Source organism: Temnothorax curvispinosus, unplaced genomic scaffold (assembly GCF_003070985.1).
Source record: "Temnothorax curvispinosus isolate PA1 unplaced genomic scaffold, ASM307098v1 QBEX01008653.1, whole genome shotgun sequence".
NCBI lineage: Eukaryota > Metazoa > Arthropoda > Insecta > Hymenoptera > Formicidae > Temnothorax > Temnothorax curvispinosus.
The window spans coordinates 139,795-161,470 of NW_020218433.1; the positions used below are offsets into that span (position 1 = coordinate 139,795).

Sequence of the window (21,676 nt, forward strand, 5' to 3'; positions counted from 1 at the left end):
TTTTCTGGACGCCATTTTGTTAATTTTATTTCTATTTTTAATTTTTTAGGTATAATCAATAGAGAGAAGCCTAAGGAGAAGAAATATTCCTGAAATTTACCAAAACCTTTATCCGTTCGACCGGAATCGTGGTAAAACCGTGGATTCGACAGTTTTCTTTATTATATTGGGACGCCGTTATTATTAATCTGGGAATGGCTTTTAATGAATTTTCTCATTTTATAATGTTATAATTAATACCCTTAACAATAAAAAAGTTTTATGTTCATTCGCGGCCTTGTTATAAACAATTAAACACGAGCCAATTTCTGCATTTTTCAACTCTTCCTAGTCCCCTTAATATGCACAGATAATAAATTTCTTTTAAATGTAATGATAATTTCCGCTGTGAAAAGCGCTTTTTCAAAAACAACAAAAAAAGAAGAATAATTAAATAAATTCTAGCTAACTTAGCAATTTGATTTCCGTTTTATTTCTTGTAGTGGATGATTTGAATCAAAATTAACAAATTTGTAGATTCTGAGATGTTATTTCTCGGATATTGGCTATGTTTACACCCTGAAATTAGGCCGCGGCCTGTACCTCAAATTCGACCTAAATTATTTAGCCCGCCTGCTGTAAACAGTTGATAGACGACCGGACCTGGCTTCAGATCAGGCCGCGTATTTTAGTGACCCGACCTGAAATCGGCCGTTATCATTTGCGATGTAAACGCGCGATCAAGCGCGACGCGTCCTAAAAGCTTCATTTGCTTGTTCGGATTCGCTGCAATTCAGGGCGATCCCAAATACGATCCCGTCAATTTTTAGGTTTCTTTCGGTGTAAACGAATGATGACTAGACCTACTTCGGGTCACAATATAAGTCAGGCCGCGATCAGGTCGCTAGGTGTAAACGTAGCCATTAACTACATTTATACCCTAAATTTAGGCCGCGGTATATACCTCAAGTTCGACCTAAATTATTTAGGCCGCCTACTGTAAACACTTGACAGGCGACGGAATCTGGCTTCGTATTTTAGTAACCTGACCTGAAATAGGACGTTATCATTTGCGGTGTAAACGCGCGACGCAATCTAAAAGCTTTATTTGCTTGTTCGGATTTGCTGCAATTTCAGATGAGCTGTCAAATTAAATAAGATTAAATCGATGAATTCGTGGCTTCTGGGCACATATTATGAAACTTTTCAAAATGTATTTTGATCTGAATTATTCTGTTTTCCTAAATAGAAATTTTGAAAATAACAACAATTTTGATCAAAATCTATTCCAAAAAGTTCTACAATATGTGATTTGTACACAGAACGCAGAAACGCTTGCCGTTAAACCGATAAATTCATGGCAATCCCGAATAAATCTCTTTCGATGTAAACGGTTAATTAAGAGTAAATATACTTAACAAGGGACCCACCTCCAATGACCTTGACCTTGACATATGTTGTCAAGGACATGACTCTGAGTAACTTTTCCTTATAAATTAATCGTCGCTCATTGCTTATTTAAAAGTTATAAACAAAAAAAGTTTGAAAAATATAGCAGTTATTTTGAGTATTAAAAGACACAAACGACTAATATGTATGTGGAAATAGGGTAATTATTCAGAATAGGACCTTTTCCGAATTTTGATATTTTTTGCGGCTCTCTTGGTAAAAATCTTTGTTGTGACTTTGACAGTGATAATCAATCGGAGAAGCCCGAAAAATATGTATACCCTATTTTTTTATCCATTTTTTTACGTATCGTTCAACTTACCACGCAAACGTTCAATTTTCTTTTACTTGAAAGTACACATATCAACGAATTACTTCCTTTAATGTTGACACAAACTGCTTGACACTGAAATAGACATGATTCACGAATTACTACCGATCTTTTTCAGGACCAAAATCGATTCTTTTATATAAGAGCCACTATTATACATATTTACAACATCAAAAGATCGGGAAAGCCACGTCGGAAAAAATAGGTTAAAAAATAGGTAAGGTACATATTATTTGGGCTCCCCCGATTGATTATCACTGTCGGAGTCACAACAAAGATGTTTACCAAAAAAGCCGCAAAAAAATATCAAAATTCTAAATAATTACCGGAAATAGTACATGTATGAACAAAGGAAAGTCATTTAAAGCAGTGAATCGTTAATATATTAAACAATCTTTTTGTTAAAGCAGAGAATAGTTAGCATAGAAAAGGGTAAAAATGAAAATAAGGGGAGAAACCTCCAGTGATCTTATAACCGACTTTGACATATGTTGTCAAGGACATGACCCTGAGTAAATTTCCTTATAACTTAATCGTCGGTCATTGCTTATTTAGTTGTTATGAATGAGTTATAAATAAAAGTTATGAATAAAAAAAGTTTGAGAAATATACAAGTTTGTGTCAGTATTGGGATCTGACATGAAGGCGGAGCTTAAGGTAGTCGTCTCGTCAGGGCATGTATTAGATAAAGTTTTCGATTTCGGATTTTATATCAAATTATATGATCAGCTTTGCAGCCGATTTTTTCTGTGGCTCCTTACCGACTATTTACTCTAGAAAATCGATCTCGAAAATCACAAATTTTGCATTACTTCATACAGACGGCCAGAAAAAGAAGGCTCTATCACGGTTTCAATCACATATTTTCGCATTTTTCGATTAGATGAAGTGAAAAAAAACATTGCTTTTTGTACATTAGATTTCGAAGAATCCGATGCAACCATAAAATATATAGTTTGCCGGAGATTTCGCTGCTAATTTTTTAGTTTATTTTAGTGAAAATGCGGTAATCAAGCAGACATTTTTTGGTCGAGGTGAGGTTGGGAAGACTTGACAACGCCGCTGGCTAATCACTGTAGTTGCAGGTTATGGGACTCGTCTTTCTTAGCCGAATGGATAGTGATTGACACCCCTGTCATGCATTTTGAAACCCTTTCTCAGTAATTGTCAAAATTCAATCAAAAAGTATTTTTCTCACTTGTAACCTTTCTCGACGACTCGCATGATCAGCTGATCAAAACGGAGTCAAATGAGAAAAATCACATAATTTGGAAAAAGTAACATACTTTGTCACGTATGAAATTTTACACCATTGTTACATATGTATAAGCCCTAAAATGTATGTGAGCGAGTAAGCATGAGATGGCGTTGCTAGAGTAACGGACGGCAGCATTAAGGGCCAATTTCACCAACCACAGTTAGCTTAACCGACGGTTAAAGTTAGCAGGATTGACCAATAGAAATGAATCCACCCTGCTTTCTATTGGTCAATCCCCTAACACACGAGAGAGCAAGCAGTGAACGTCCGAATAAAGAACGAGTATTTAATTACGTATAGTGTTGTTAATAAGTTATCCTGGCCATCCTAAGTATAACATTGGCGACGAGGATGGGATTTATAGTAAACGGGTCAGGTTACCGATTAATGCGATCGAAAGTTGAGTCAGTACAGAACTTCAGAGAACCCGAAACGCCAGAAGAAGTCAGAAGTTTCCTGGGGTTGGTCAATTTTTGCGCAGCGTTTATTCCATATATGGCAACAATTAGCGAACCTTTAAGAAGGTTTACACGAAAGAGCGAACCATTCGTGTGGGGTGAACCACAGAAAATCGTATTTCAGACGCTGAAAGATAAGCTGACGGATGCAGAAACGCTAGGTATTTATAATCCGAATGCGAGAACTAGAGTAGTTGCAGACGCTAGCCCGGTAGGCATAGGTTGTGTTCGAGGTTGTGTTTTAGCACAAGAACAGGATCGACAATGGCGAATTATAAGCTTTGCGAGTCGAAGTTTAACTGATTATGAGAAAAGATATTCACAGACGGAAAAAGAAGCTTTAGCACTTGTCTATACGTGTGAAAGATTTAAATATTGGCTTTTTGGTATTAAGTTTGAATTGGTCACAGACCATAAAGCCTTAGAATGTATATTTGCACCAAGATCAAAGCCATGCAGCCGCATAGAGAGGTGGGTGCTAAGACTTCAAATGTTCAAATACAAAGTGATATACGAAAGTGGAAAAAATAATATTGCAGATCCGTTATCTCGTTTATTAAAAATAGGTAATAACGAGGAGGAGAAAAGTAAGTGTGAGGATGAATTGTTTATCGCGTGGGTTGCAAAAGAGAGTGTGCCGAGAGCAATGTCTATCGAAGAAGTGGAAGTAGAATCGCGCGAAGATTCGTGGTTAGGTGAAGTTAGGCAAGCGATTGCGACAGGAAACTGGGAGTCATTATCCAGTACGCGGATAAAAGCAATTAAAAACGAACTTTGTGTGTACAATAATGTTGTGTTACGGGGAACGAGAATTGTACCTGAAAAGCTAAAGAAGCGAGTATTATCAATAGCGCATGAGGGACATCCAGGTATTGTTGCGATGAAGGATAGGCTAAGAAGTAAGGTTTGGTGGGCAGGAATCGATAAAGATGCGAAAAACTTTGTAAAAACGTGTGAGAGCTGCCAAATAGTGCAAAAGACAGCTAATATCTCACCGTTGAAACCAAACGCGCTGCCGGATAGTCCGTGGGAATGTTTAGCGACGGATCTCCTTGGGCCTTTGCCTTCCGGAGATTTCATTTCGTGATTATTGATTATTACAGTAAGTTCTATGAAATAGAGATAATACAATCAATTACGTCAGCAGCAATTATTGATAGATTGAAACATATATTCGCGAGGTATGGTTATCCGAATAGATTAATATCTGATAACGGAAAACAATTAGTGAGCGAAGAAATGAGAGAATACACGTCTAGGTGCGGTATTAAACTTGTTCATGTAGCGCCGTACTGGCCCCAAGCGAATGGGGAAGTCGAAAGACAAAATCGCAGTCTTCTTAAACGCATAAAAATTGCACAGCTCGAACGAAAAGACTGGAAACAAGAGATATTAGACTATCTGCTTATGTATCGCTCATCTCCACAAGCATCGACAGGGGTTTCGCCAGCGGAACTAATGTTCGGTCGAAAGATAAAAACTAAAATGCCAGAATTGCAAGGTATCAAAAATAATCTAGATGAAGCTATTAGAGATAGGGATGCTTGGAAAAAGCTTAAAAGTAAAGAGCGATATGATTTGCGAAACAATGTGAAAAAAAGTGAGTTAAAATTAGGTGACACTGTTCTACTAAAAACGATAAAGCGGGATAAATTAAGTCCGGCGTATGAAAGCGTTAAGTACGAGGTAGTTGATCGAGCCGGTGATAATGTAACGATTAAAAATGCGGATGGAAAAATGTTTAAGCGAAATGTAGCGCATGTCAAGAAATTTAATCGTGCAGGGCCTAGCGAATCCGACAAAGATGTTGAAATAATATCGGAGCAAAATGTCAAGGTAAAAACCGAATCGGAGTCGCAGGATGACTCTGTTGTTGCAACGAAGTCAGAACCAAGTGCTGATCTTAATGTAACGCAAAGTAGGCCTGTACGAGACAGAAAGTTACCAAATCACCTAAAGGATTATATAATGGAGTAGGTTTCAAGCAACGTGCAATTGTATTACTTATTACCAAAGACTTTTACGTCAAGACACAACTGTAATATAGATTGTAAGGTAAACGTTTATTCTGAGAAAGGGGAGGATGTTATATATGTATAAGCCCTAAAATGTATGTGAGCGAGTAAGCGTGAGATGGCGTTGCTAGAGTAACGGACGGCAGCATTAACACACGAGACAGCGAGCAGTGAACGTCCGAATAAAGAACGAGTATTCAATTACGTATAGTGTTGTTAATAAGTTACCCCGGCCATCCCAAGTATAACAACCATAATTCATAAAATTATTTTTCTCTTAGCAAAAATTGCCTGAAATATATTTCTGAACGTGAAAACCTACAAACAGTCACATGACTAGCACGTAGCGAGACGCCTGCCTTAACCAATATGGCGCCGATCGACTCAGTTTTAGTGAGCTTCAAATGCTGTGTTATAGTCTGTTATTAAAATGTTAATATCCATGAAAAATATTTGTGATTGGCCTGGTGCAAATCCTGCGCAGAGAAAGTTTATTGAAGGCGAAAGAGTTTAAAAGCAGAACGTATAATTAAATATGGAATAAATGAACAAAACATGAGGAGTGATGTTGTGAGCTTTACAGCTGTGTTCACAAACTTCTCACAGCAGTTTTCTTCAAGCGTCTCGTTTTTGCAACAACATCATCAAATTATTCACCGTTAATTATTATTGAAAATGTATCTTTTACACATTCACGATGCTTTAGGTTAAACAAATTCTCAACTAATTTTTCCTGTCAAAAATTAACTTACCTGGCAGTATATAAGCCTCTTTCTTGAAATGGAGTGAACACATTCTCATATAAGGGATCCCTTTCTTTATCTTCAATGCATTTTTCCAGGCTTTGAAACGACCAATTTTCTCTAAATTGTGCCAAAATAATTTGACATGTACAAAGCACTCTTTGGGCTTGGGAAAGCGATGAAATCGAACATTTAAATTACTATCAACCTTACTTCCACAACCGCGAACTGAACACTTAGTTCTTGCCGCAGATTTACAACGCGGAAAAACATCATCCATATTAATAAAAATACAACGCAAAGCCAGTACGACTGCACGTCTGACGCCTGTACAATGCCACGAGATCTGTGAGCCCTGAGTGCTTTCACTTTCGACCACCAGATGTCATGGCGACCAATGTCAGATCCCAATTAAAGGAAGTAATTTGCTGATATACATATGTGTATAGAAAGTACATATACATGTACAAATACATCCCACTTCTGCTTACAGGGCAAAATGAGGTCTATCATTGTATGGTTCAGGTTTTCAACTTTCCATGTGAAGCGAGGTCCATCCCTACCCATCCCTGCTTGTGGAAAAGGGGCGATAGTCTTTTTCCCACCTATATGTATATTGTCTATGCACACATATTAGTAAATTATTTCTCTTACCGCCCCAGTCAAACTCCCCGCCTGGCAGTGTCCTCGAATCGGATCACGCGGGAGTATTAACGGCGATCGGCCGCGAGGCCTCACGCCACTCTGACACGCTTGGCTCTAGAACACCGTGACCGCCGGGGCACGAAGCCCTCGGGGCACGCGCTCCGCCTAACCGAGTAAGTAAGGAAACGATGAAAGTAGTGGTATTTCACCGGCGATGTTGCCATCTCCCACTTATGCTACACCTCTCATGTCTCCTTACAGTGCCAGACTAGAGTCAAGCTCAACAGGGTCTTCTTTCCCCGCTAATTTTTCCAAGCCCGTTCCCTTGGCAGTGGTTTCGCTAGATAGTAGATAGGGACAGTGGGAATCTCGTTAATCCATTCATGCGCGTCACTAATTAGATGACGAGGCATTTGGCTACCTTAGGCTCTCTTAGTATCGACACAAACCGTTATATTTCTCAAACTTTTTTTGTTCATAACTTTTAAATAAGCAATGAGCGACGATTAAGTTATAAAAAAAGTTACTTAGAACCATGTCCTTGACAACATATGTCAAGGTCAAGGTCATCGTAGGTGGATTCCCTATTCGATATATTTATTATAACTAGACCTACTTTGGATCACGACATAGGTCAATCCGCGATCAAGTCGCTGGGTGTAAACATAGTCATTATTATGTAGCTCATTGAATTATACAGTAGAGTGTGTAATAAAGACATTTTAAAAATTCTATTCATAAAGTAAATGTATAATATTTTACAATTGTAATTTAAAAATAAATTTAACTGCATCATTATTATTTCCTGTTGTTAATTAAACAATTTTTATATTAGTAACTGTTTATTTTATGCAATTAGTGACTAAAACTAAAAGATGTGTTAATATAATGACTATATTGTTATGAACAACTTATAGACAACTAAGACAACTCACAACTGTCAGACAACTGTTTAATCATAATTCCATGCTTGGTCAAATTTTAAATTTAATTATATTTATAAAAACAACTGTTTTTCTTTTAAAAGCTACTATTTACATTATAAAAATATAAAATAATATATAATTCAAGTCACATTACATACCCTCCAGGTTCTAATTCTATTACTCCATCTCCACCCATCCATGAATGCGCTAAGATTTGAGATATACTTAAACGTCGCTCTGGTTCTACCACCAACATGTGTCTAATCAATTTTTCGCAATCTACAAAAATAATAAAAATGTTATTCAAATTACACAATAATTATACATTATGTATGTGTATTCTCTTAAATGTAGTTAAAATAAAAGGGAAAATGTATAAATGTTAAAAGAAGCTACTCAATTCCTGAATACACAGTCTCATTATAAATTCTATCAATAAATAATATATAATTGATATATATAATTTTTAATAAATAAATTTTTATATAAATAACATATAATTTTTAAATATATCTTACTGAATCCTATACGAGAGTTTTTAAAGTCGCAAAATCTAAAGACAAAAAGAGTCAAAATGACAGATCCCATATAGCAAGCAAATTTTTAAAAAATTTAATTATGCTTTACATATAACTAAAATTTTATACGTAAGTTTTTTTAGGCTTCTACTTTTAAGTCTACAAAGTCAAAGTTGAAAATTAAAAATGACGTACTTAATATTGAAAAAATCTTTGGTATTTATTAACGAATAAGTCTTCATTTTATAATCCAAAACTAGTAATAAAAACTAGTGGGAAGAAGCCTCAAATTAAGAGACATGACAGTATCTCGCGCCAAGTATAAACGCCTGCGACACTGGCAAGAAGATCGAAAGTATCTCTATACCTTAAGCATCAAATTGAGTGGAGGCGCGATGGCCATATCTAAAAAACGGCTAAACGGATAAAATTTTTAATAAACTTAATCAATTGCTTGGCATTATATTATATAATAATAGTGTTTTTATTTTTTTTCTACATTGCATGTTAATGGGAGATTTTTAATATACAGGTATGTTAAAACCAGGTAATTTGGATTTAAGAAACGTCGTCACCATCGTTGCCGTCCTGCTGTCCCCTTATAAATCGAAATTTCAATACTCGCATACACCCTCACATCCTTTACACAGAAGTGTAAGAACTGACCTTTAGCCACGCCTTCATTTGTCCACTCCCATCTTCCTCCTAACCACTCCAAACACCTTAATATATTTCGACACGTCTCAACGTAACCTAACATACCTTTACCCATCCATATCACCACTCATTCTACTCCCTCACCCTAAAACACCCTCAATACACTCTGACATGTCCCTACATAGCTCATCACATCCTTATCCACCCAATATACATTATCACCCATCTTCTCTCCCTCAAGCAAACCCCTCACCCTAAACATTTCAATACAACCTGACACGTCGCAATACAACCTTATCAATCCAATTATATGTATATCATATTAAATCTATATATTGTTAGTTTTAATGTCAGTTTTAGCGTTTCGAATCTTAATAGTTATCGTCAAAACTTGTGAGATTCTAGGGGCCTATTACGTATCATTTCACGAGGTGAAAATGCAAAAAATGAGAGAATTCACTAGAGTATCTGCGATTTCATTGCCCGAAATCTAATAAATCTGTTCACTTTTCGCATCTTTACCTCGTGAAAAGATACGTAATATATTTTCCTGAGCTCCCTGCTCAGAGAGCTGATTAGATTGCCACAATTCCAAAAGAATTTTTGCTCTGTGAAATTAATATTTTCCTCGGAGTTCTGGGTAGCACCCCAAAAGTTCTGAAGATTATCCTTATAAATCATATCGTTAAAAGCAAAATTGAAAGAGTTCTCGTCGATCCTGTTAGCTAGATTGAGAAATTTTTAAGTTCAAAAAATTTTTTGGGGAAAATTAATGTTTTCTTCGAAGTTCTGGATATCTCAAAAGTTCTCCCGGGAAAAAAAGATTAGATCTGACTAGATCAAATTATATCTCAGCAGATCAAATTTTATCTGGTCAAACATGCTCAGATATGACTTCTCATGTCGCCCAGATCTGGTCATATATGTTTATATATAACTATATATAACTACATATATATATGGGGCGTAATCTGGTCTTCGACGGCTCAGATCGGACCATATCTACTCAGATCGAACCATATCTGTGATTGAATTTCATCGAAACAGTCCAGATCTGACTGTATCTGTTTAGATATAACCATATCGTCTATATCTATACTCGAATGCGATCCAAAATACATTACATCTGACCATATCTGTCCAGATATAAGTTGAATTGAGGTTGTGTTTGATCAAAAACCGTTCAGGTCTGACGATATCTGGCCATGTTTAACTGTAATAAATTAAACGTTCGATGATCGATATTCGTCTAATGAGATATTTAAATATATAAATATGAATTTATTTATACGTAGCAAATTAAAAATATTTAATTATATATATTTGATATAATTATATAAAAATAATTTATGATAAAGATATAATTTGCAAAAAACAAGTTATTTTTTATAAACAAAAAAATGTTAGTTATTTGTTATAGAAGCATTTTCATCAATTCGCCTTATATCTAAAATACAAAGACAATCACAGAAATATAAGTTATTTCATACATTGTAAGCTTACAGATGATGGATAAACAAAAGTGAAATAATTCTCAATTTATTATTTAATAGCTAGATTACATTAAAAATTTTGTTGAAGTTATTTGGAGATTTGCATAAATAATTATCAACTTGAATAAGAATTATTAGAGACTTTACATTTTTTACTTTAATTAATAAGAATTTTTTATTGGTTATACAGAGTGTAACAAACAGGTCTAAAATTGTTGTAAAAAAAAACCAATTTAAATTTGATTGCATTTTGTAGAAGCATTGAATTTTGCAAAATTGCAAATGTAATAAAAATTAATATTATTATTCGATTCCTTTCATTATTTTACATATAAAAGTATAAAGGTAAAGTTATCAAAAAGTGACTACTTTATAAGATATCTCATATTTTCCTCTTCTAAAAAGGGGATGTCGTAGGTATTGTTGTCACTTTTCCGCGATGCCGATTGGTTCTCTTGCTGCGCTTACTTCATTTGCAGCTGTCATTATTTTGACAGTTGTGTGTATCAAGGGTTAATAGTGTAATAGTAATAGCATAATGTTAAAGCTAAATAGCGCGCGCGAAGCGCGCGTCTGTAGTGTCTAGTCCACTCTTAAAAAAGGCGTGTTAAGTCGATAGTCGAATTAATTGTTGCCTTTTTACCGCGATGCTGATTGGTTATCTTGATTAATTGCCGCGCCGTAGCTTGCTTCATCCCGTGAGGGACTGTCATCGCGGAGTGTGTTTTGACAGTTTGAATGTTAGCGTATTGTCGTGTGAGCATAATAGTGTAACGTAGTAAAAATCAAATAATAGTATTTAAAGTTAAGTTATAATAAAAAGTATAAAATTAAAAAAGCTAAATAACGCGCGCGCAGCGCGCATCTGTGAACGGTTGTTTTAGATAAATTCTATATAATGTTTTTATTATAATTTTTAGTATTTTATTATTTTACATAAGATACTTTGTGTTATCTTCCTATTTCAGTTATTAACAGTTTTCATAAATGTTGCTAACAATATGTTTTCTGTACAAATGTTTTGTGCACACAACAGTAGTAAAATTACTACTATATAAGGTTATATAAAGATACGTATAAAGAGAGAGAAATATATGCATGGCCGGCAATCTTGAAACCTGCTGACGTTTGAGAATATTGAAAAGAGACAGCATATATACGCACGTGTGCGCTCAGTGCAGACAGTGTGTGCAAATTGAAAAGTGTCAAAAAAGAGAAAGAAAGAGAAGGAGACAGGGAGAAAAAGTGAGAGGTAAGCCTTAAACTAATAATTAAACTTATATTGTGCGTAACTCATTTACGATGAAAATGATAACGTGTTTTGTTCATAATTTTATTATTCGTTGTGATTAGATATTATTATATAAAGTTAAAAATGATGAACAAGAGGAAAAGAAAAAAACAGAAAAAAAGAGAGAAAAAGAGAGAGAAAAAAAGAAGCAGGTAAGCCTTAAAATAAAAATAAAAATAATAATAAAAATATAAGTTAAACTTATATTGTGCGTAACTCGTCTACGATGGAGATGATAATATCGTGTTCATTCGTAATTTTTTTATTCTTCCGTGATTAGATATCGCAAAGTTGAAAATGATGAACAAGAGGAAAAGAAGAAAACAGAAAGAAAGAGAAAAGAAAAAGAGGCAGGTAAGCCTTAAAATAATAATTGAACTTATATTATACGTAACACGTCTACGATGAAGATGATGATAGAGCGTTCGTTCGTAATTTTTTCATTCTTTGTGATTAGACATTACAAAGTTAAAGATGATGAACAAGAGAAAAAGAAGGAGACAAAGAAAAAAGAGAGAAAGATGGAGGAAAAGAGAAAAAAGTAAGTTTTAAAAAAATAATTAAACTTATATTGTGCGTAAATCGTCGACGATAAAGATGGTGATAGTAATTGTGTTAGTAATTTTTTTGTTCTCTGTAATTAGATATGACAAAGTTGAGGATAATAAATAAGAGAAAAAGAAGAAAAGTCGAGAGAGACAGAGAGAAAGGAAAAGAAGAAGAAGAAGAAGAAAGAGATATTTGATTTGATATATATTTAATATGCCCAAGCATAGGCTGAAGGGCAAAGAAACAAAATGGCAAGATAACGACATAAAAATATCTGTAAAAACTAGCATACATAAACAATAATTTTAAAAAAGAGAGAGACAGAGAGAGAGAGAAAGAGAGGCAAGGTCTTAAAATAATAATTAGACTTATATTATGCATAATTCGTCTACGATGAAGATGATGATAGCGTGATATTACAAAGTTAAAAATGATGAACAAGAGGAGAAGTAGACAGAGAAAGAGAAAGATAAGGAGAGAAAAAGAAAAAAAAGGAAACAGAGAAAGAGAAAGAGAGAAGAAGATAAGCCTTCAAATAATAATTAAACTTATATATTGTGCGTAACTCGTCGACGATTAATATTGTGATAGCGTGTTTCTTCATAATTTTTTTTCTCCGTGATTAGATGTGTTTGACAAAGTTAAAGACGATGAACAAGAGAGGGAAAAAGTAGAAGACAGACAGAGAGAGGGGGAAAGAGGGGAAGAGGAAAGAGACACAGAGAGAGAGAGAGAGAGAGAGAGAGAGAGAGAGAGAGAAGTTGAGAATTTACCTTTGTAATCAAAGAGATAATAGGCATATTAAAAATTTCGTATATAATAAGTTATATGTATAGTTTCTCTCTTTCATTTTTTGAAGCTTTCAATTAATTATTAAATTTATTTTTTGAGACTTTAAATTAATTATTAAAAATGTATTTATATATTTGCGAGACATAAAATCAATTTAAATAAAAAGATTTGTTTGTATAAAGTAATTTAAAAGTCATGTTGTTATACAACATACATTTTTCATGCATTGTATTCAAGCATTTAAACATTTAAATATTTTAGCATTTACTGCTACGTCAACAAAGATTTCTCTTTTCCTTTTGAATGTATTCAAGATTATTTTCCAGATAAGTTTTATAAAACGTTTTTACTTTTTTTATAATTTTTATTATTCTTAATTTTTTAAGAATGATACTTTTTATGACATGTTTTGTGTACAACATATATAAATGTTTTACGATACTGTATAAAGTTATATCTTATACATAGATGGATCTACGACATAATATGAGATTTAAAGTATTTGGATAAAAAAAAAGAAAAGAGTGAAATAACAAAAGAAGGAAGAAAAAAAGAAAGTTTAAGAAAGAAGGAAAGAGGAAGAAAATAGGAGAGTGAATAAACATGGGCAAAAGATAAAAGAATTGACTGATTCTCTTACTGCTTAAGTTATACTGCTTACGTTCTGTATTTTTCTGTGTGAGCCTTACTTGTGCCAAATTTTTATTGAAGAGGTTAAGAATATTATTTAATAAAGTAAATAAGTTTGTTTGTTATTGTATTTATAGACAAATTAGTATATGGTTTTTTACGATATGTATATATATGTATTGCTAATTACTTTAATGTACCACATCATGGATATTATATTATTCATCTGTATTACAGTATTGTCTTCGAAAAGAACAAGATATAATGGATGATTAAGTGTAAAAGGTAAAACTTGCAGTAGCGGTAGAAATTAATAAGAGGTAATTTTTAATATCTTGAAATATAAATATATTAAAGTTAGATGCATAGATAATTAAATTTATGAACTTTACAATAGTTTTATAAAATGTATATGGTAATACTTATAATTAATTATAATTTTATGTACAATTGTAAATATTAAAAAAGAAGAATTAAAAATAGATACTACTAATTTTAAATTTTTGCAAAGTCAATATGCTATCCTTTTTCGATATTATTATAAATTACATATTAGCACGTTGAAGTTAAAGGATATATAAAAACTAATTAATATATTAGATTATATTAATTATAGTATAATTATTTTCTCTCATATTTCACAGTACATATTTTATGGAAGAGAAAAAAGACAAGAAAAATGAATAAGGATGTTTTAAAAAGTAACAGAGCAAATTGAGATTTCATATTTCACGAAACAAATACCCCAGGCATTTCAAACTCCCGCGCGCAGGGTAAATACATTCTTAGAGAACGTATCTCGTACTATTGTCACGGAAATTCTCAAGTATCACAAATTGTATGCACGGTGGATGCCTAGGATGCTAGGTGCCTAGGGTGCCTAGGATTTCAGATCTTAAACCATCCCTCATATAGCCCTGACCTTGCTCCCTCTGATTATCATGTGTTTGGATTGAAAAGTCGAAAAAGGCAGAGAGAAAGAAAGAGAAGACAGAGAGAAAAAGTGAAAGATAAAAAGAAAGAGATAAGCCTTAAAATAATAATTAAACTTATATTATGCATAACTCGTTTACGATTAAGATGATGATAGCGTGTTTGTTCGTAATTTTTTACTCTTTCTGATTAGATATATTACAAAGTTAAAGATGATGAACAAGAGGAAAAGAAGGAGACAGAGAAAGAGAGAGATAAAGAGAGAAAAAGAGAAAGAGGGGGGAGAGAGAAAGAGAGAGAGGGAAAAAGAAGAGACGAGTAAGCCTTAAAATAATAATTAAACATATATTGTGCGTAACTCGTCGACGATGACACAGGTGATAACGTGTGGGTACGTAATATTTTTTTGTTCTCCGTGATTAGATATGACAAAGATAAAGATGACAAACGAAAGAAAAAAAAGAAGAGTCGAGAGAGACAAAGAAAAAGAAAAAAAAGGAAACAAAGAGAAAGAGAGAGAGAGAGAGGAAGAGAGAGAGAATGAGAGGGAGATAAGCCTTAAAGGGAGAGAAGGGCGAGAGGTAGGGAGGGAGGGAGAGAGGGAGGGAAGGTGGGAGAGAGGGAGGGAGGGAGGGAGGAAGGGAGGGAGGAAGAGAGGAAAAGAGAGAGAGAGAGAGAAAGAGAGCGAGAGAGAGAGAGAGAGAGAGAGAGAGAGAAAAGGAGAGGGAGAGAGATAAGCCTTAAAATAATAATAAAACTTATATTGTGCGTAATTCGTCGACGATGAAGATGGTGATAGCGTGTGTGTTTGTAATTTCTTCGTTCTCCATAATTGGATATGACAAAGTTAAAGATGATCGACAACTAAAAGAAAAAGAAGAAAAGTCAAGAGAGACAGAGAGAAAAAAAAGAAAGAAACAGAGAGAACGAGAGAGAGAGAGAGAAAGGCGGGGCCGGAGAGTTAAGAATTCACTTTCGTAATCAAAGAGATAAGAAACATGTTAAAAATTTTGTATATAAAAATTGTATGTATTTTTTTTGAGGTTTTTAACCTTTGTTATGCACCGGGGGTAGGATATACCCCAGCGTATTTTCAAACGCGTTTTTCTAATACGTACAATGCGAATCGGGACCTGTGCTGCTATCTACCTGTAGTCTAGAAATAACACTTCAAGATCCTAAACATAGTTTTGCCCGCCCGGCTTTAGTTTGCTCTTATGACAGTGGTGAGAAGTTGAAAAACGCGTGATTTCATAGCAAAATAAATATATTTTTTCAACTCCGCTATAAACTAATATTTTTCCTTGAAAGTGTAGTATTTCAAGAAAGTAATCCCGCAAGAATTATTAAAAAATATTAAAAATTAAATTTTTTATGCATTTTTTAGTGAAAAGTCCATTTTTCGGTTTCTTTAGTTAACATATCATTTATAATTTTTTTATGTTGCAAAATATTAATGAAACCTATTAAACCTTATTTTGAAAGCTTTGAACAATAGCCAACAATTTTGTTTGAGTCAAAATAACAAATTGTACGTCTGTAATAAACGTTTTAAGTGACTGGGGGTATGACATACCCCCTGTGCATAATACGTAACTTCGAAGACGTGTGCATAACAAAGGTTGATTAATTATTAAAAGTATATTTATATTGTTGCAAAAAACATGAAATTAATTTGAATAAAAATTTTTCTGTACAAAGTCATTTGAAAGTCATGTTGTTATGTATATACCGTTAAATATTTCTTAATGTGTTATTATTAAAGAGCAATAGCGTTGCAAATGTTGTTTTGTGTAATGATATAGAAAAAAAGCTAAATGGCGCGCGCGTAGCGCGCGCTTCTAATGTTCTAGTATATTAAAAATCTCATGACAAAATTTAAAATATTTCAGGAAATTCTTAACGAAAGAATTTTATATTAGCGTTTTGAAAACGTCTCGACAAGAGTTACAAGAATATGACATACTAAGTAGAGATCCCTATTTAAAGAACTCAATGTGACCTCATGTAACTTTCCCAAGATTGTTCAAGGTCAAATCAGTATCATCACATAATAGATAAATTGGTATCCTATAACTTTTGTATAAAACATTTCTTCCAAAAACGTCATCTTTCTGAAATAATTCAGTGTCCCGACCTTTTTGTTATACCCTGTGCAAATGTCGGATCATCTGATAGATGACATTCGATGAGATCCGTTTCTCGTATTTAAAACATGACAAACGATAGTATAAGAACAGTATATAAATCAAGTGTACGGTACAACTTATATCATCAGTTGTATCGCACGCTAATAATAAAGTGGCACACAATTTCGAATTGAATCGATATATTTATGGTTTTATAACATTTTACATCCCTTCATAATTTTTAATTATATCTGAGCAGATCTAGATACATTCGATAAATAATTATATCTTGGCAGATCAAATTATATCTGGTCAGATCTGGTTATATCTGTTCAGATCTGGCCAGATAGAGACAATTTGCAGATCAAATTATCTGGCCAGATCTGATGAACCAGATCTAGTCATATCTCGGCAAATCTAATTCTTTTTTCCCGGGAGCACAAAATCGATCCGAACTGAAGTTAAAAAGTTATCGCCGATTTTCGAATCATGAAGAGTGAAGCACCCCAAAACTTCAAACCGTTTTTTTTTTGTTAAATCGTTAAAACTTTTTTTCAAACTTATCAGAAACTTTAGAACTCTTTGGGGAAAAGCTAAAACTCCATTAAATTATATCAAAATTCCAAAATTGAGGTGCTAATGGCTCCTTCACACGGGACGCGGAAACGCTGGTAAGCTGGGTGGTAAGCTGCGACGCGGTAGCCAATAAATTTCTGATTCTTACGGAAAAGCGTTTATTGGTTACCGCGTCGTTTCTTGCCGCGCGGCAAGCGTTTCCGCATCCCGTGTGCAGGAGCCATAACTTTACAGAGATTATTCATGTATATGTTACCGTTAGAACCCGAATTCCGTCAATACCCGATTTAACTAGTCAAAACTAATTTTATTAAAGGTCTTTCGTCAATACCTATTAATATTAACTGGTAAATTCTAGAAATAACAATGGACTGTCAGTAAAACAGAAAACTAGATATGACTGAAAAATCGATTTGTTAAAATATGTTAACAGTTTTTACTAGGCAAAACTAGTTCTCACTGAGCTGGGCCAGTTAAAAGTGTTGGTAATTGTTCAGAATAGGGTCTTTTCAGAATTTTGATATTTTTTATGTCAGTATTAAAGGGAACTAATTTTCTATGTATGTTTCAGTATTAAGGAGGTTCGCCTATTAGTCGAAAGTCAACTTAGAGTCTTAATTTTTTTTAAAGGATTTACATAAACACTTTACACAAATAATCCCAAAAATTGAGCAATATTGACCGTATAGTTTTTTTGTAATAATATTCAGAAGTTGACCACTTTGAGCCTATCGCCTCATGAGAAACGGTCGCTCTGAAATAAATGATCACTGATTTAATACACTTAGCCAACTTAAGACTTTGAAAAACTAGCATTTGACAGATAAAACATCAAGAATTGGATAAAAACTTAAAAAATAAGAATTTACCGTGTGGATTTACAGCTTTTCACAGCTTTATTCACTAAGTTTACTTTTACCTCGTGGATCGAATTAGTAATGACAAACGTTGCTATTGGCAACGCAACAGCTGATGCGAACCCAACCTCACAAACAATGTTTAATCACTAATCATGAATCCACGACACGCAATCATCAATGTATTAATCATTTTAAGTCTTTAGTATTCTCTGACAATTGTTCATATAGGTTTTTATAAATTATTTGTGATTTTTCTTTTACTTTATAATGTTAGATAATAAGTATACCTGACAACGATTCTCGAGTCGTTGACGCTCTCATACTTCGGCATATATTTGTTAATATTCTATACACTAATAATAATTTACGAAGAATATAGCACATAACTAGCATCCACAATTCATTATACTAATATTGCATATAATTCGAGATCGCTGTAATGACATTATTATTCAATCGCATTTTTGACTCCAAAGTAATAGGCAAACCTCCTTAAGAGAATTAATTTTTTGATATGTGTATAGACAGTACACATATAGGCGGAGGAGAGGCTTCACCTGCGGCAGAGTCCCTGCCCCACATAAAAAAACTAATCTAACTCCAAGCCTATTTCAACCAAATTTTAATTTCAAGTTTTTAGAAATAGGCTTGGAGTTAAGTTGATATTTCAAGTATCGTACGAGAAGCGTACTGATTGGCTACAAGATACAGGATTCCTAGAAATTCGAAAATTTCTTTATCCTGCAGCTAATTAACATGCTTAACAAATTTGTCGTACAATACATAAAATATCAGTCTTACAAAAGGAAGCCGCGTACTTGGGATCACCGAATTGAAAAACGTTTTTACATAGTATAGTACTCTATCAGAAGAGTACTTGAGCAAAGGGATAGGGCGCAACACTCAGCCATTTAAAAAGAAAAAATGTAAGTGCACGATTACTACGTTGTCGATCCAAGTTCAATTTCTGTCCCTCACACTTTTTTTTAATTTTTTCATGTAATAACTGTTTATTCGTGCAAAATAAAGTTATTGTAACCAACAATTTTGTTTTCTCTTTTAAATTCGCATTTTCAAAAGACAATTTTTTTAACTTACGCCTTGCCTAAAAAAAAATTGCTCTTCAGATAGAGTACTTATACTATGTAAAAACGTTTTTCAATTCGGTAACCCCAAGTACGCGGTTTCCCCTTGTTAAATTATTTTTTTTTTTTTGGTAAATATTTCCTTTTATACAGTCAGTCCCAAATGACTTTTGACCTTAATGTTGATCTCCAAGTCACTGACCTTTTCCGTCGCTTGTTGTTTATAAAAAAGTTATTAATAAAACAATTTGCTTACAAAACAAACAAAAGAATGTTGTGTGAATGAACCAACTATTACTGCTTTAACAAAGCAGGTGGAAAAGTATATGCGTGGATGCAATAGATTCCACCTCCCTGCGGTAGGCTCCACCTCCAAAAAAACTAATCTAACCCAATCCGATTGATGTGTAAGTGAAAAAGTGTATGTGTGATCATATACTTGTAATCCACCCACACAACAATTGGGTTGGGTTAGGTTAGTTTTTTTAGGTAGAGCCCCCTGCAGGGGGGCGGAACCTACTGCATCCACGCATACACTTTTGCAAGCACTTTGTTAAAGCAGGAATTTATTATTACTTTTCCTTAGTTACTACTAATTTTACCTAAAAACGTGTTTTAACGTGAGTGTGCTTTGTTAAAACTCGTCAGAATAGGTATTAACTGAAAAATTTTTTAGGGAATACCGGTATTGTCAAGTACATTTGGTTATTTCTAGAATTGACCAGTTAATACTAGTATTGACGAAAGATAAAACTAGTTTTTGTTGTATTTATACGTAGATTTGTATTATTTAAAATAAGAAAAAACACTTATAATATTTTTCAAAAATTAAAAATATCAGATATATAATTATTAAGACATTAGCGTTTTGCATAATTACGAATTTAAAACAATAGGCCATATAATATTCTAGAAAGACTTTGAAATAGATTTTGACTGCATAAATAAAAAGATATGGTAACAGAAATAAACACACACATTCCTGCATTTTCTCATATTCAAAATTTACAAATGGAAGCAAACAAAAAATGTATTAATAATTTATTAATAGACAAATTAAAAAATAATCAAATCAAAATCATAAGGCAAATAAGAGTAAAGTGTCGATGTTAAAGTGAAAGATATAATATACAAAAAAGCAAGATTAGATAAATTAATTATTTTTTGAAATGAAGTTAAAGTAAATGGTTTATAAAATTAATTTAGTTACGTTAAAAGTTACATGAACAAAAACCAACTCAGTTAAAAGTTGCATTAAGATTGAATTAACTTAAATTAAAATTTAATTTTTAAAAGCTTTATTAAATTAGAATGTAATTTTAAAATTTGATCACTCTAAATAACAAAACAATTACAATATAGATTATCAAATAAATTTAATGTTTTGTTTGTAAATTAAGTTTATATAAAACAACAAAGAAATTTGTTTTTTTTATATAGGAATGTATTTTTTCTTTTACAATTGTGAAAAACTAATAATAGTTATAAGAATCTTCAGTTTCAATTACACACAGATAAATATAGTAATTTTTACATACACTGCCGGTCAAAAGTTTGGATACAGCATTAAAAGACTAAATATTATAAAAAAATTTACTTTTATTAATGTTTGTACTTACATTAGAGATAAATAATCATTTTGTAACACAAAAACTATAGAAAATTTAAGTAAAAAACAAAAATAACTTGAATCTAACTTTTAACCAAAAGAACTATTAAAACTATTTATTTTTATCATAAAAAATACATCTTTGGTTTTAATGACTATTTTTACAAGTCGTGTGGTATTCTCTCTGGGATAAATCAAGTACAAAATCCTCGCAGAAGTAAATTTTTGCATCACATCTACTCTTGTGAGCAGAAGTAAATATTCGCAAATATCACTCTTGTGGTGAAGTGAATTCTTTTATCAGAAATCAGTAAGATACATACTTAATATAAGATTAATATTTAAAGATACATACTTAATATAAGTTATGACTAAATTAATTAATTAATAACAAAAAAGCTACTTTGAGAGTAAGGGGTTTCTGTTAAGGACCCTGGATACCCATGTCAGCCATCTTGAATCTAGAGATGAAATATGGACAATTCTTACGAAAGATCTTAAATAAGAAGGAGTCACTGTACGATTGAATATAAGCGTTCAAATGAAAGATAAAAGCATATTGTATGTTTACCTGCTCATTAATTTGCTGGTCCTAATATAGAAAGTGGAGTAACAGTGCAATGAAAAATTGACAGCTGATGCGGTCGGCGTAGCACTGTTCTAGAAAATGGTTTATGGCACTTTATTGGATTATTATTTGAGGACCTATTAGAAGTTAGCCCCCCACTTTTAGAATTAACATATTTTCAC

The 21,676-nt window shown here is 33.1% G+C and overlaps 1 protein-coding gene across 1 annotated transcript in view; it reads right to left on the reverse strand.

Annotated features, from left to right (window-relative positions):
- The window catches only part of LOC112458091 (serine/threonine-protein kinase SIK3-like), a 139,763-nt gene that overhangs the window by 110,217 nt on the left and 7,870 nt on the right, over positions 1-21,676 (reverse strand). Inside the window, exon 2 of the mRNA XM_025021527.1 lies at positions 7,963-8,083. Within this exon, the coding sequence (XP_024877295.1) occupies positions 7,963-8,083 (121 nt within the window). The remainder of the gene's footprint in view (positions 1-7,962; positions 8,084-21,676) is intronic.